Genomic DNA, 17,018 nt, shown 5'->3' on the forward strand with positions numbered 1-17,018 from the left:
TAGGCTTCAAGGAAAAAAAATACAAAATGGCGGCGCCGCGCCAGTACTGGATTTTTTTTCTTTCTATTTAATTTTATTTTTTGGCATCGATCCTAGTTTTTTTTGTTATTATTGGTTTGCTCCCGCTCCCGTCTGCTCCCGTTAGTGTTTAATACTGTCCCAATCACGTGATCGTTACTAATACTGACTCCCATCCCAAAATACTTAAATGTCTTTTTTAAAATTTTTGACAATATGATCATTAGACGGGTAAAACTTATGAATTATTTTTAAATGATATTGCTTTAATTTTGGTGGTCAGCAAACATCGGTTGGGTAAGAGCCAGACCTTCTTCCAGTCAATGTTTTGCACAAATGTATTCCAGTATGCAGGGCCGGATTTAGGAGGATTGGGGCCCCTGGGCTGGAGTCAGGATGGGGGCCCCTGGGCTAGAGTCAAAAAAAAAAAAAAATATATATATATGTGTTTGTTTTGTTTTAGAGGATAAATAACATGCAAATACCAGAAGAAATTGCTCCAAAGACTTTGGCATAATCTATAGGAGACATAGGAATTTTGTATTCTTCTAGAAACTCTTTATAAGAGTAAAGAAGACCCTCTTTGTTAAATAATTGGTCAACCAAAATAATGTTATTATTAAACCAATAATCAATAAATAAGGATTTATGTTTAAACAATATGTCTTTATTGTTAGATTTGTTAGGTAGGATTTGTTAGAACAGACTTCTTCACTCTGCTCCACTCTCCCCACGCTCACACAATACGTCACGCAACCAGGAACAATAAAAGGCTGGACCTTCTTTATGCAAATGTTAAGGATGCATACACCTCTGCCCCCCTCCCCCCGCTGGGTCGTTCAGATCACAACCTTGTCTACCTGCCCCCCCATTACATTCCACTGGTGAGAAGGACAATTGCACAGTCAGTGAAAGTTTGGTCGGATGACGCCACTGAGGAGCTGAGGGATTGTTTCAGCACCACAGACTGGAGCATGTTCCAATGGTGAGGACATCAACAGCCTGACTGAATGCATCACTGACTACATGACCTTCTGTGTGCAGAGCATTGTGCCTACACCAAGTTTGCAGATGAGTTAAACAGCTTCTTCACTCGGTTTGACTCCCCTCACACTGGTCCCCTCCCTGCCCTCAACTCTCCACACACTTTCAACCACCAGCCCCCCAGAGACCTTTCCCCCCCACCGCCGCCACTCCCACCAACCCCCGACCCATCCACACCTCTAATCGTGCCTTCCTCCCCCCTCACAGTAACACCAATGCAACATTGGAAAGCCTCAGGACCAGACGCCCCCCCCCCCCCCCCCCCCCCCCCCCCACCCCCCCCAGGCTGCTGAGGACCTGTGCAGATGAGCTCTGTCAGATCCTCAGCAACATGTACAACCTGAGCCTCAGCCTGGGGGTGGTCCCCACCCTGTGGAAGACCTCCTGTGTGGTTCCGGTTCCCATATCAGCCGGATTGGAGCAGTGGTTCTAGAGGAAACTTATTTGGAAAATTAGTTTGTGGAAAGACACTGCATGCAGTTTCTCCCTGTGTTTACAAACGTAGGTGAGAAACTTGGGAGAAGCTGCATGCAGTCTCTCTTCACCATAAAATGGAGTCCACCTGGAAGCAACCGCAGGGAGGCTGAAGAGCAGACCATTTTCTGGTGGGATTGGTGGCTGGTTGCTATTCAAGGTAATTTTACACACCTGTCCTTAATTTGCATTTGAATCAATGGTGAGTGACCTCTCCCTATCCTTCTACAGATGAAGAAGTAGACATCTCCTTAGAGCAAATAATTCACCAAACCCATCAGTTGAATTTTTTGACCAGGAACCAGGAGAGCAACGCCTGCCGTACTCCTCTACCTGCAGCATCACCCTTTTCCTTCCAAGAGGTGTGGAGTGTGAGGAGCAATTTAAAGCCACGATGGAAATGTCCATCAAGGGCTCACATGGATTTAGAATAGTCTGATAAAAAAAAAAAAAAACCCTAGTGATAATAATAGTTTCAAAGGTTATCCGTTTTCTGGCCTTTCTTATGGTTCTCTCAGATGTATAATGTAAACCAGTTTAAGGCTTTATATTATGGACTCATTGAACCATACTATACAAACTTGCTGTGCACTTAGAGATGGCCCATTGAGATGCAACATATCCCGCTAAGGAGTAAAATTGAAGCATGTGTGCAAATTAAGCATACTCTACAATATAACTGAGGCTGATCCACAGGTCATGAGCACCAAAGCAAGAAAAAAGCATCAAGTATAGAGCAGTGCAGATTTATTTTTGCTCACACAGCAACATGCTTTGCAAGTTTGCATCAGTCTGATTTTGGAGCAACACTGTGATGATAGACAGATCCTTCTTGCATAGTAATACACTAAATACGTTAAATGGACTAAATCTATTTTTTTTTTGACAAATTGTAACAATCATAATGGTGAAAAAATAAATGAAGCTTTGGATTGCAACAGGAACAAAAATGGCCTTAAGAAAGCTGGCTGGTGGAACACATGATGTGTGTTAGGAAAACAGTAATTGGTCCACTCAAGATTTATCTTTGTTCACTTAGCAACTTGCTTTGTACATTTGAAGTCTGACCGATTTTAAGCCATAGCCATGATCTCCTCTACAATAAAACAGTTCATAAACAATTTCATGAATGCTATGTTTATGATGTTTAAAATGGTTATAAAGGAGGCAGAGCTGAAATTCTCATTGAAACCACCGGAAACAAAATAGTAATTTGGACAAATTGAAACATTGAAACTATAATTTCATCATCCAAGTAAAGTGTGTAAATTAAGCATACAAGTGTAATTAAGGTGTAATCTGGACAAAAATGGCCTCAAGGAAGTGTTCGATAGGTGAGGAGCAGCAGAGCTGGTTGGAGGAACACAGGAGGGAAGATGTTGATGACCTGGGGTGTGTGAAGGATTAGGGAACCAAATATTTGAGCTAGTGCTTACTCCTTGTCAACTTGTAAAACTTAGATTAGTTGGAAATTGTACATTTTGAATATCAGCAAGCCATGCAGTATTTGGTGTAACAATTTAATTCAGGATTCTGACTAAGCTTTGTTAGACTAACTTACAGTCTGTAAAATTAGGTTATAATACAAACAGTAGTACTGAGGCATTTAAAGAAAGACACGAAGATAATAAAACAGTACATACAGACAAAAAAAATTAAGCATAGCGTCACATAATACTGTTTATTCCCTGGAAAATGGTATAGTTTCATGCTCACTTTGCATTCTTGGAAATTTAATATGATGATTCAAATCACAAAAAAGTGGTAGACAGACGTTTAAAAATTGACTTCAAACATTTAATCTCATGAATTTGGGCTTTCACTGCCATCTGCTGTCATATGAGAGTAAGTACAACTTGACGACCATAAGCTTTTTCATATTTCTTTTGTCATTTTAAACATGAAACTACCAAAGCACAAGCCAAGTGGTAGAACTAAATGTTGAAAAGAAATTAAAAGCTAAATAAAATAAACCAGGTCACTTAATAAAGCTGCATTTTCTGTATGCTTTGTATTTATATTCACATGATAATATTTTCAGAATTAATAATAACATTTCTGTTAAAGATTTAATTTATCTTCTGCACCAAGGGCATAAGTAGAGAGAACAAGCAGAGTGAGTTTTGTGTAATAACAGACTTTATTATTGAACTAAACAGGATTTAGACAGGATCAGAAAGGAAGGTGCATCTTCTTTCTGCCTTTCCCCAGCAATCAGGGATCTCCTGGTTGTTTCTGGTGCTGCAGTGTTCTTATTGGGTAAAACACCTTTAAATCTAGTGGCTGAGCACATAAAAGACAACCTCCTGATAATATAATATGCAAAAAACGTATTACGTAAAAAACGCGCGCTCGCGTAAAATACGGGTTGAAACCTCGCGTTATTGTACGGACGATTATTGGCCCAATCGGCTTGCCATAGCTTGGAACCGCGCGTTATTGTACGGACGATTATTGGCCCAAATGACTTGCCATAGCCTCAATAAATGGTGCAAGTCAAGATGTCCAAATCGCCCGTAGATCCTCTGTCTGCTGTGGAAATAGGCTCCCAGTCGCATTATTTTCAGGTAAACCCACTCACTGCAGCTCTCTGACCATCCACCATGTATTTGGATTGTCTCAGATGCTACTTGTTGTTCTGTGAAGCGTCGCGGTTTGGCAGCAGGTACCTCAGCCAAACTGTACATTGATGCCAGAGCCACAGCTCTCTGTGTGTTTGGCTTCAATCCACCTGCAAAAAAAGATCAAAGCTGCTGCTTTTGGTTCAAACTCAGAGATCAGGCCTTTTCTTTTGCATTCATCTTTTATTATTTATTTCAGCGCGCTTTCCATCGTCTACAATAACGCGGAAAACCCAGCAGCAACATGATGGGATTGCGTTTCCTTTATTTATTTTGATTGATTTATTTATTTTTAGGTGTTGGAAATATTATAGCCTATATCTTAGTCCAACTTGTAGCTTAGAACCTGAGGCGCTCCATTTGTTGCTCAGAATGAATCCTCTACATTTTTGGCCCAGAAATTATATAAAGTTATAGCTTATTGTATCTAGTGCTGGACAGATGTTAGAAACTTAATTGGAGAACCTAGACTGAGGAAGACACGAATCACATACATCAACGTTATAAAGCTTACCAGGGCTGCTCCAAGCTTTTATGGGGCCCAGAGCAGAATCTGATTTGGAGCCCAGTAGAGCCCTACTAATCCAGATTTATGTGTGAACCGACATTTTGCATGAACATTCCCCTAAGCCACATCGATACAAGCTGTAAAGGTCATTACATTACTCTCTCGGATGGCAGTAAGCAGCTTAGTTTATTCCACAATTATTATTGTGTAAATGTTGTTATCTTTAGTTCCTCTTATGTTCAAATAATTTGCTATTTTTTGTCACAAATGTGGTCTTCGTATCTATATATACCTTGTCTGTCTCTTTGAAGTCATTGGGTGAGATAAAGGGTATTTTTATCTACTGTTGGTGTTTTTATGTGGTAAAAATGGTAATTTACACATTTTTTATATTTATTTGTTTTGTTTGCCGAATAGTTTTAATTGATAGCATGTCACTAAAGGGCTGGGTATACTCCGGTAGCAGTGTGTCGCAGTGATTTTGTCACAGGTATGACTCAGATATTTTTGAGGCCTGCGCTATGTAATTCCACGCCACAACGCAAGAGGGACAGTCACGAACTAGCTGTGAGGAAGTGGGGGCAAGTTTGTGCGACGAAGGAAGGGACATGAGGGCGAAAAAGAGCGGGGATCCAGGTGGAAAAAGGGTCCCAGCGTTCTCACGCATCTCGCTCTTTTAGCTGGACCAACAGGAACCAAACAGGAAATACGCATGGGTATAGCGGATGTAGAATTGACCAATCAGAGACCTCTTGTCTGCGGTCTCCTACAATTTTGGAGAGGTGCACCAGAGTGTCTGCGGCAGGGGCGGGGACGTCTCTGCATTCACAGCGACACCTGCTCAGGCAACCTAGTTTTGAAGTATAAATCAGCCTCAACTCCTGGCCCCAAATCATTTAGTAAAAACAACCACAGAATTAAGCTATATTTACATAATTTTACATGAGTAAAATGCTTTTATAACCATTTTAATTAAATGATAGGTTTTTCATATCTAAGGGATTACTGAAAAAAAACCACAACTTTCTAATTAATACGCATGTACTACCTATTATTTCCTCACCTGTTTGTGTGTCGTTTTTCCACACAGCTGCCCAGGAAGTTGCCTAAACGCAAGAGCCGCTTCAAACGCTCAGATGGCAGCACATCCTCAGACACAACATCCAGCTTCATCAAACGGCAGGTAAAGTTTACTTTATATTATAAATATTCAATAGAAATCTGTCAGTATATAATTGATAACAGCGCAGGAAGAGTTTCTTCTGTATAAAATATAGATCAGGTGACGTGAGGGCATTTGTAAGGTTTCATGCTGTATAAGGAATGGTGAGGAGTGATAAATATGTGTTTAATTAAGAACCAAGACAATAGTATGGGAACCTCTGGTAGTATATTTTCCTGATTTGAAATGTCGGCCTGCTTCTGTTCATCCACACTGCTGATGTCCATGTTTTAGGTGTTGTTTGTGTACAGCAGAGGGCAGCAAAATGTTTGAAAATTAAAGTGTGGGAAGTGTGGCACTGAAATCCCAACACAGCACACAATTTTTAATTAGTCATTTAGGGTCAGACACTTTTGGAAGACTAAATTGGTTATTTAAAAGGACTGCTGTGATTAAAATGATACTTAAAACATTTCAGATTTTAGATTGACCTGTTAATCTGGAAGAAGAGTGTCCATATGCTGCTTCTGAAGAAAAATTCAAATTGATCTGACCGTGTAAAACAAATACAACTGTAGTTATAGTCAATAAGACAGGACAGATTTGAGTCCAGAGATTTACATAGAAGGCAAAATGCAAGACAAAGTGGGGTATGAATGACTTCAGGTGTTGCAATTAGTGAAGCAGACCAATATTAATTTAAAAAAGTATTTTGTTGGGTATTGTTTTAATTTTGAAATACTACTATTGCAAGCAAATTTGAACTCTTCTATTTGTAGTTTTTCTTTCTTTTTGTAAATAGTTGTTTTATGCATAACTGTTTAAAGTCATCCTACTTTGTTACAATTAGATTTAATCTAAATTTTCAATTTCTACTGTGTGCCCAATATTCTTTTTTTGTTTTAAATAATTTATTTACTCAGTGCTGATACATCTGAGCTTTCCCACTGAGGGACAATATAGGACCTTTCTACTTTATGCTATTCTTAGACTATTGGGAGAAAACTACAAATGTGCTCAAAACGTTTTCTCTGGCATCTTCCTCTTTGTGGCAGGCCTTAGTTATTTTTTGATGACATCAGCTCAGGCAACAGAATTTGTTTTCGGTCAAGGAAACTGTTAACCATCTTTTCAGAGGTATGTGAGTATATATAAAATAAAAAAAAAAAGGCAATGTATGATAATGCAGTCATGTTTGGCCCCCTTTACCCTTGCAATTCTTTCAAGACCTCAGAGGTTTGTTAGAGAGCATTTTTGAGCAAGCAACAGAATGAAGACCAAATAAAACAGAAAAAGGGTCAGGGATTAGTTTGGGAGGAGGTAACAATGCTACATTACATTTAAATACAACTAATGATTTAATTTAAACATTACATCAGTATCGAATGCTTCAAAACTCTACCTGTAATATATAATCTTTATTGTTGCATGCAGGAGTGGCAGCATTGTGCTGTGTGGAGGTTCTATTCAGCATGAATTCAAAACTCTCCAGGGTTATTTAATGGTAATATGGGGATAGCTGCAGGATGAGGCAGGAGGAGGCATATGACCCTCAAATCCAACCTACCAAAGTAACTGAACATCACTTGCGCTGAGCAGGCTGTGTTCTTCACCTACCGTACTTCATCTGTCTGCACCCCATACCCCTCCCCTATTCTTTTTATTAAACAACCAATCAGTGATTAGTATGCAAATGAACTACAAGTAGCCTCACCTGACTATTAAGGGATGTGAGACTTCTATCTCACTAAGGAAAAACCAAATTGGTAAACTCTGAGGAGGCACAAATATGGAGGTAAATCTGTGTCGCTAGGATTTGAATTAAAAATGCCACTGAAATTTAAATATTGTATGTTTGTACTTACTGTTTCAGTGTTAAAATATATTCAGAACACATTTTTGACCTAAAAAATAATTCATTCATTATTTCTACACAGTTGAAATTTCATTTGTTATTTTTTCTTCAAGCTAAAAATTCACATTACTATTTCAAAGTGATTACGTTTTCAATACTTATTTTTCAGTTTAATTTTTCAGTGTTAAAAAAATCTGCATATAAAAAAAATTCAACCTTTCAAAATTAAAACTTAATATTTTAAGCCTCCTGAGATTCAACTGGCTCTATTTCACTGTCTTAAATTCGGCGTCTAAATTCAGTGTAAAAAGGGAAGGGTTACTTCAGGTCACAGACATTAGCAAAGGATTGTGGTGTCCAACACCCAGCCAATGCCGTTACGTTTTCTTAGTCACGTGACGTGACGCTTGCTGCGCTTATACTGAAGGAAAACCAGCATGACGGAGCCGGTCATGCAAGCTAACGCTAACTCAATGGTGAGTTTATTACTTTTATTTTTCTGTAGTTTAGTTAGCGTTAGCTTGCATGAGCGGCCCCGTCATGCTGGTTTTCCTTCAGTATGAGCGGCACAAGTGTCACGTCACATGACTAAGAAAACGTAACGGGATTGGCTGGGTGTTGGACACCACAATCCATTGCTAATGTCTGTGACCTGAAGTAACCCTTCCCTTTTTACACTGAATTTAGATGCCGGATTTAAGACAGTGAAATAGAGCCAGTTGAATCTCAGGAGGCTGAAAATATTGAGTTTGAATTTTGAAAGGTTGAATTTTTTTATATGCAGATTTTTTTAATACTGAAAAATTTAACTATAAAAATAAGTATTGAAAATGTAATCACTTTGAAAAAGTAATGTGAATTTTTAGCTTGAAGAGAAAATAACAAATGAAATTTCAACTGTGTAGAAATAATGACAATGATTTTTTTTTAGGTGCAAAATGTGTTCTGAATATATTGTAACACTGAAACAGTAAGTACAAACATACAACATTTAAATTTCAGTGGCATTTTTAATTCCAATCCCAGCGACACAGATTTACTTCCATACAAAAAGGCGTAATAGAATTTATTATTGTTACTAATGTGGTGAGGCACCATATAAATCGTAAACTACAAAAACAATGAAAACATAGGAACAATTTTTTTTATTAATTATTTAAATTAATTTTTTCATCTGTGCCTCTTTTACCATCTCAAGCCCTACTAGATTTATAATCTAAACATGTTGGGTCTTTCTCTAATAAATTTTCAGCATACTTTTATTTTGGCCATTTTTACCCAAGTAATGACACTCAAACTTTATTAACTTTCTAATCTTGCTAGTCAACTTTACATGAATATGCAGCAGATCACTTCCATTAACTACAGCAGCCTCTTCCAAGCCTCTTCCACAGCTGTCATAGGGTTTACTTTTGTCAGTGAGCCCCAGGGCAGCTGTGGCTACAATGTAGCTTACCACCAACAGTGTGTGAGTGTGTGCGTGAATGACTGAATATAGTGAAAAGTGCTTTGGGCAAGTCTCCTTAAAAAAGGACTATATAAGTATATGTCATTTACCATACTCAGTGGACACTGTGAGAGAATGTTCAAAAATGTTGTGCATTTGCTAACAAAATATGAATTGTCTTATGAGATAAACTTTCATTTAAAAGAAATGTAAATGTTACATTATAGGTATAGTGGAGGATGTTCTTTTTCCGGGTGGATCATCAAAATAAGTGTTCCTGTTGTCAATTGTTAATCATTTTGGTGATTATGTTTGCGTTCCTACGGTCCTACGTGCTCGTCCCCATTTTCACTTACTGGTTTGAGTCTGACATTGTGTAAAAATTGCACATCTTCTTTCGGAAAGTAGGCTTGTATGAGCGATGCATACAGCGACTTTTAAACAGAGCGTGCACAAGGATAAATGGGTTTATGCATTCTCTGCTGTGCTGTAAACAGTTGTACATGTTGATTAACTTCTCCATTTAATCTGAAAGAGGGAAATACAGTATTCTACTGTAATAATAGTATTTACTACTGTAAAGTTCTTGCTTATTTTACTGTGGTGGTGTCATATTAAAGACCTTGTGATATAAAAAGTTTCTTTTTGATTGTAGGATTTTACTGTACACTAAAAATTAGATGCTCTAACTTTTTAAGGGGACATTGTGCAGGTATTCATTGGGATATTAAAAGGAAACTTAATTACAAAAACTTACTGTAAAATTATACTGTAGATTATTGTGGAAAGCTGGTTATTTTTAACAGTACACAAATTAGCATACTCCTGGAAAATTAGTTACCTTCCCCACAAGGTAACAAATATATGGCCATGCGTCACCCACACATACCAGTCAACCAAGTGGTCTACTTCGCTTTTTTGCAATATTACTAATACAGACTATTCATTAAACAGAAGATTTTGACATCTAATTGAAACTGGCACTGCCATATGACATTTTACTGTATCCTGTATGTGATGGACTGAGCAGTAAGAACAGTTAGGCACAGGTGTATTTAAAAAAAAAAAAAAACAACAAAAAAAGGGTTCTTTTATGTAACCCAAAAAAGATAAAATATCACAAGTACAAAATGGATCCAAAAATGAGGTCAAAGAAACAAGAACTACTCAAAACAACCAGTAAGAGAACTAACTCAAACAAACTGACCTGCATTTTTGAAACAAAGAGAAACTTGAATAGTGGCTAAAAACATGGGGCAAGGCATACACAAACCTAACTAAACCAAATGAAGCAAAAGTCAATTTCTCCCCATAGCACTGATGTGCTATAGTCCAAATTAGTTCAGCCCCTCGGCCACCTGCTGGTTCCTCAGTCAAGGGAATTAAACAAAATCATAACAGAGCAGGGTAAACCAGAATGTGCACACTAATTTTGAAGTACAGTGCAATGCTGATAAATAAATTCCAAATAATGAAATGACTCTTTAAATAAAACCCTATATAAAAAAGAAACTAAATATCAAATGATATTTGTCACCACATCTGTGTGGCTGTAGATGTAGCCATCACACTATACAATGACAATGAATGTTCTTCTTCGAAATGACATGAAAATTAAGCATAGAATATCAGCCAGCATCAGCTGCTTTATTAGTCAGCCACTATAAATTGATGTTTTTGGGGTTTTTTTGTAGTAACTGGTTATTTTACTTTTGTCTTTATGTAAAGACCAAGTTTTGTTCAGACTTATTCAATTGAAATTTCCCTGAGGTCTTTTCTGTTAAATGACCTCTTGATACTGTTAATCCAAGTAAAGTAATTTTTACATAGACTATGGTGACATAGCCAGGTACAATGCAGGACTAAAGCAAAGGAAAGAGAAAGAAAATTTGGAAAGCCATTTAAAATGCCTGCACAACTGTTCAAGAAACCGTGATAACATTATAAGTATCATCTGCTTGGACTTCCGGTTTAACTCATGGAGTAGACAGATGCACAAGAATGTTCACTCCCAAACTGAAAGCATAAATCCCTCTAATTAACTTGATAACGTTACATTCGACAGATAGAAATCGTGGAGGGAGGGAAAGACACATACCAGAGGCCAAATTAAGATACAAATGCCAAAACCTCACGATAAAGGCTCTTCCATAACAAAGGCTAAAGCCGAACTGCACAAGCAAGCACCAGTGCGAGGAACCTGCCGGCATACTAGAAGCAATAAGAGTTAAAAGAAGACTTAAAGGGGATAACAGGAATCTGAGGAGTGAAATTGCACAACTGAGTGAGATGGAAAATTGAGTGGAGCAGGTAGAGCGGTGGTCGGCAGAGTTGACTGAGGCAGTCTGTAACAGCTTAAACCAACAAACAGAGCAACAGCGCAAAGTTATGGACCTTGAAGCCACAGCCAGAAGAAATAATATGCGCATTTTTGGATTAACAGAGGGAGAATAAGGAAACTCACGCCTTCAATTCATTGAAAACTCCTCTGGGCTGCCTTTACCCCCGGACCTGGACCTTAACATACAGCGTGCCGATAGATTGCTGGCTTCCAAACCCCAACCCGACGCACTGCCAAGAGCCATTACAGTATATTTTCAAGAATTCACCGCCGAAGAGATGGTGCTGAGGCAAGCTTGTAGAAAAGGAAAGATTCACCTGAGTAACAGGAACCTGTACTTTGATTATGACTACCCAGGCAGAGATAGTGAAAATGAGAAAAGAGTACACTGGGATAAAGAAAGCACTCAAAGAAAAGAATATCCACTTTCAGACAACATTCACCAATATTTGAATCCATTGGAGCCCCGGAGCACAGCCCTACGATAGCGCGCAGGAGATGCTGCGGTAGAAGAATACTTGAGGATTAAACATGCAGGAACCGGAGCCCATAGCAGAGGACAGTGACTCAGGAGCACATCTTCGGGAACTGTAGGGACGGCAGCAAGCAAACAGCCGAGGATCGGCGACATCCACCACAGAGAGAGCAAAGGAAAAACCACAGGGGCGTACAGCAAGAAAATGTACTTTGGGATATGAAAATTATGTGATTATTTAACTCGAAATGGCTCTTTATAGTAGGCCTTCATGTAATTCAGTAAAGTGATTGGGAGAGTCGGTTTTAGTTATTGAACAATTACTGTTGGACTATAAAAGATGGCAGAGTTGTTTATTTTTAACAATGTAGCCACTCTTATGGGTGGACCCTCTCTAGTACACCCATAAAAGAACTGCCTGCCAAAACAGGCAACTGAAGGGAGTGAACATTACAGGAGAAGACCATATAATCGGGCAATTCGCTGATGATATAATTATATATTTACAGAATCCTAATGTAACACTTCCAACACTGTTTTTAAAACTGGAAGAATATGGGAGGATGTCAGGATATAAAATGGTACTAGCTATATAAATATAGCTACTACCATTAAACTACATTCCGAGCAAGGAAATGAGACAAAGTTACACACTCAAATGGGAAAATAAATCAATTAAATACTTGGAAGTCCCACCTATGTAAGACCTGGGCAAAAGTCAGGAAACTAGTTATTCCACAATTAGCAATACAATACAAAGAGATTTCTTAAAATGGTCAAAATTAGTAATGGATTTTAGCTCAAGAATAGAAATAATTAAGATTAATTATATAGTGCCTAGGCTACTGTATCTATTTCTATCATTACCATTTAAGATTCCAGAAGCCCAATTTAAAACACGGAACAAGCAAATATCCAGATTTATCCGGGCAGGTAAAAGAGAAATTAAAGACTCTTCAATTAGATAAAAGAAATGGTGGCTTAGCCCTCACTAGCTTTAAAGAACATTATTATGCTGCATAACTAATTTACGTAATCAATTGGTGTTCTCTTGAGTACGAACCCAAATTAAAACGAATAGATTTAAATGTACAACTACAAGCCAGGCTTGGGAAAAATGTATTAATTAAAATGACAGAAAACACCATTTTAGAAGAAACTGGTATGAGGTATTTAAAAAATACAAATCAGAAGGGGATAGTAAACTATTATTATGGCACTCCCAGTCAACGAGATTCAAACCAAAAGACTCAGATAGCACATTTGTAGAAAAAAAAAAAGAATTTGTCACTATGTTGTTTAAAAGCATACAAAAAGTAACACGTTGAGAGTGCATTTGGTCCCACTTGGAATTAGTGTTAAATTAGAACTCTACAGGGTGTATATTTTACTTCAGTTGTTGTAATAACTCTAAAAGAGTCAATGTACCTTGACACTGCATATTTAACACTGTGGATATAAAAAGTCTAAATGGGAAGCAGAATTAAAAGTGAAACTTTCAAAGAGCGACTGGCTTTCAATGTGCAAAACACAACAGTCCTCCACGAGCTCTAGAGGCTGAAGGGAATTTGGCTGGAAAAATGTATTACGCTACTTTATAACACCTCAATTACAAAATAATTTACTCCATACTCAGCAACAATGTTGGAGGTAGTGTGGACAGATGAATGCCAGTCATTCTCATATATTTGGCAATGTGCAAAAATACAAACCTGCTGGGATCAAGTTGTTCAGGCTATAGAAAAAATAATAGGATACAAGATACCCAAGGACCCACGTATTGTGTACTTGAGCTGGCTGGAGAGTGAAGAGATATACAGGGAAGACATCTATCTCCTCAAATCTCGATAGTGGCAGCTAAAATGGCGGTTAGCAGAAAATGGTTCAGAAGCGACCCTCCACACCTGATGCAATGGATATCAATAGTAGAGGAAATCTTCACAATGGATAAAATCACCTACCACCTAAGGATCAAGCCCAAATACCTGAAATAACATTGGAAAAAGTGGCTTGATTACACAAGTCAGAAAGAACTTACCCTCAATAAGACTGGAACGCCCTACAAATCTATATAAGGGACCTGTGTGACCCCCACATCCCCTAAACATGGACTCTGTTATACCTTTGTTGTATTTTTGTTGCCCTTCTCTTTTCACTTTTCTTTTTTTTTTTGTGTGTTCTATGCAATCTTGAAAAATACTGAACAAAAAGTAAAAAAAAAAAACTATCATCTTCTTAGATAGAAAACAGGGGTCACTTAGACACTGGAATAAAACAAAATACTTTTCCACTTTCCAATATAAACAATCCTACTGACGGTGAAGCTTTCATGATTAGAAACGATTCATTAACACCTACTAGAAGTTATTTGAAAGATTAAGAATGCTTTATTCCTTCTGAGAAGAAAATAATCAGCTAAAAGGGGGTTCATAATTTTCTATTGTAGTAGGAAATATGGAGCAGTGTAACAAAGAGGCGTTAGGTAGAAGAGGAAAAGTGCTGAGGGGGCATTTTCCCCAGCAGGGACATCAGATATCTCAATTTTGGGGCGTATCAATGAAATTCTCCAGATTTTCAGGAAATTTCACGCAGCTTAAAACATTTATGATGCTCATTTTAAAGGCCTCCATCTGTGTGATGATGATGTGTGGGTTCAGTGTTCCAACAAGCACCTACAGTTTTTTTTTCAACCATTACCTTACCTCCACTCACATTTATACACAAACACACAAGGACCACACCACCTCCTGCTCCCTCCGACAAAGGCTTTCACACAGAGGGAGTAAAATTCACACACAGAGCAGATAGTTTTTTGCCTGTGATAGGGGTGGGGTGTGACTATGGAGGAGCAGCGGCGTATGAGTCATTTCTGCAGCAGGATACTGTATGGATACATGTGTTAGATGTAGGACATGAGCGGGAGGAGAATACTTGAGGGAGGCATCGATTAAAAACAGCAGTTTCATCTGTTTCCTTTCTTGGCCGCTGCACGTTCAATTGGACTTAAGGAATATTAAGTGAGAGTGATGTAAATTTGAGGAGGTGGGTTTTATCAAGTGACGCAAATGCTGCGTTGGTTGTTGTGTTGTGATGTGAGGATGTGTGGTAAGAATAGAAAAGAAGGTGTTGCCAGTTTCTGCTCCAGTGCAGGTTGTCCCTTTTTAGGGAGTGGGACACGGCACAGTCTGTCTGCATACGACAGGTAATGTAGAGAGGGAGGCACCGGCCGCAGCAGCATCACCACATTAGCTGAGTAAGTATGAAGTATTGCTGTCCAAGATTCCTGTGTTTTCTTCCATCACCTGGTTTCCCTCTCCCCTTCAGCCCTGGCTTTTGTTTCCCTCTGTTGTGCACCTGTTTCACTTTCTGGTTGCAGTCATTCTGCATGCACTCTCCAGTTCCTTGCAGCCTTGTTTGATTTTTAAATAGGAGGGAGCCCGATATTTACAGGGAGATTTAATACATGATGTTTTCCAGATGCTAACAGACCAGATGCTAGCAAACACAAAAGCCGATGGTATGTTGTTTTTAAACAAATGTTTGGTTTGTGAATTTAGCGGTTGCAATCATCATAAGGATTTTCTAACCTTCAAAAAAAGAAACTTTTAGGGAAATATTGTTCCAAGATCATGTTAATAATTGGCAATATTTTGGATGCACAAGATGTTTGGGCTGTGGGGATATAGTGATAAAAGTAAGGTTGTTGATTTTTGAGTGAAAGAATTATAACAATTGTTATAGATACACATCTGAAAAGTGTGGCATATATTTGAATCAGTTTCTCTGATACTAGAGAATTAATAACCTGCACAGCGAGCTGATGTCATCATTTGAAAATGAAAAAAGTTGCACACATAGCAAATCTACAACGCCATGCTCGGCAAGGAGAGCATTAATCAAATAAGCAGCGAAGTTACCAATTGTAAGTCTGCATGAAACAAAACATAAATCACTAGAGAAATTATTAATTACACAATATAAACATCTGAACTCTTTCAAAGAGAGCTGTTTTTGACACAAAGCCAAAAATCCTTAGTGCCACAAAAAGTCTATTGGGTAAACAACATAATCCCCTTCCTGCAGGATAATTACCCTTAATATATTGTTAAAATCAAAGGCCAAGTCAGAGTCAAGATTTTGCTGAATTGCAGTTGGCAACAGTTTCAGATGTCCAAGTCTGATCAAGGCCACACGTTCCATCATTTGTTTTGAAACGAGACATTGTTTCTATGCCAGAGTTATGCACTGCTTTTAGTTTTATCGCATCATATTGGACAGTGGATTACAATGTGAAACATTTTTAAAAATAAAATGTCATGAATGCTTTAGTACAATAAAGACCAAACCTGTCTACAGTCCACATTTTAAATATTGGTGTATCTTCATCCATCCATCCATCCATCCATTATCTGACACGCTTGTCCCGAGTGGGGTTGTGAGGGGGTCTGGTGCCTATCTCCAGCTGTCTACGGGCGAGAGGCGGGGTACACCCTGGACAGGTCGCCAGTCCATCGCAGGGCAACACAGAGACAAACAGGGCAAACAACCATTCACACACACACTCACTATTGGTGTATCTTGTTTTTATGAATTCTAAAAAGAAAGCAATGTGATCACTTCCACATATTCTGGAAAATAGCCTCTGCAATTATTTTGCAGGCCTAATATTTTTTATTTTTATTTCTATGACTGTCAAGGTTAATGGATGTTTGCAGATGACCCAAATGCAGAGATGGGAGGCAACAGAAGCATTAATCCAGAAATTACAGGCAAGGAACTCAGAAACCAAATCTAATAAATGCTCAGGAAAAACAAACATAAGAATAAAGAGAATCCAGCAATGAGGAACTGCAGAGGAGGAGTATATGGGAGATAGAACAATGGCTGTGTTTAAATGTCTGCCCTAATCACTATATAGGGCACTATATAGTGCTCCATATAGTGCCCTAATCACTATATAGGGCACTATATTGTGATTACGCCATGAGTGTCCGAAAAAGTGGTTGAAAAAGTATTGGACTGGAAATTTCCTACTTTGCACCTAGAAAGGTTTTATTCTTCCGTGTCACATCT

At 38.3% G+C, this 17,018-nt stretch overlaps 1 protein-coding gene across 2 annotated transcripts in view; it reads left to right on the forward strand.

The window, feature by feature from the left end:
- Positions 1-3,987: 3,987 nt before the first annotated feature.
- LOC119774128 (voltage-dependent L-type calcium channel subunit beta-4-like) overlaps positions 3,988-17,018 on the forward strand; it is a 47,600-nt gene continuing 34,569 nt past the window's right edge. For both annotated transcript variants that reach the window (XM_038271492.1, XM_038271494.1), the window contains exons 1-2: positions 3,988-4,103; positions 5,756-5,848. In XM_038271492.1, the coding sequence (XP_038127420.1) occupies positions 4,023-4,103; positions 5,756-5,848 (174 nt within the window). In that variant the 5' untranslated portion in view covers positions 3,988-4,022. The remainder of the gene's footprint in view (positions 4,104-5,755; positions 5,849-17,018) is intronic.

This window comes from Cyprinodon tularosa, unplaced genomic scaffold (genome assembly GCF_016077235.1).
Source record: "Cyprinodon tularosa strain WSP-4 unplaced genomic scaffold, ASM1607723v1 ctg8, whole genome shotgun sequence".
Classification (NCBI taxonomy): domain Eukaryota; kingdom Metazoa; phylum Chordata; class Actinopteri; order Cyprinodontiformes; family Cyprinodontidae; genus Cyprinodon; species Cyprinodon tularosa.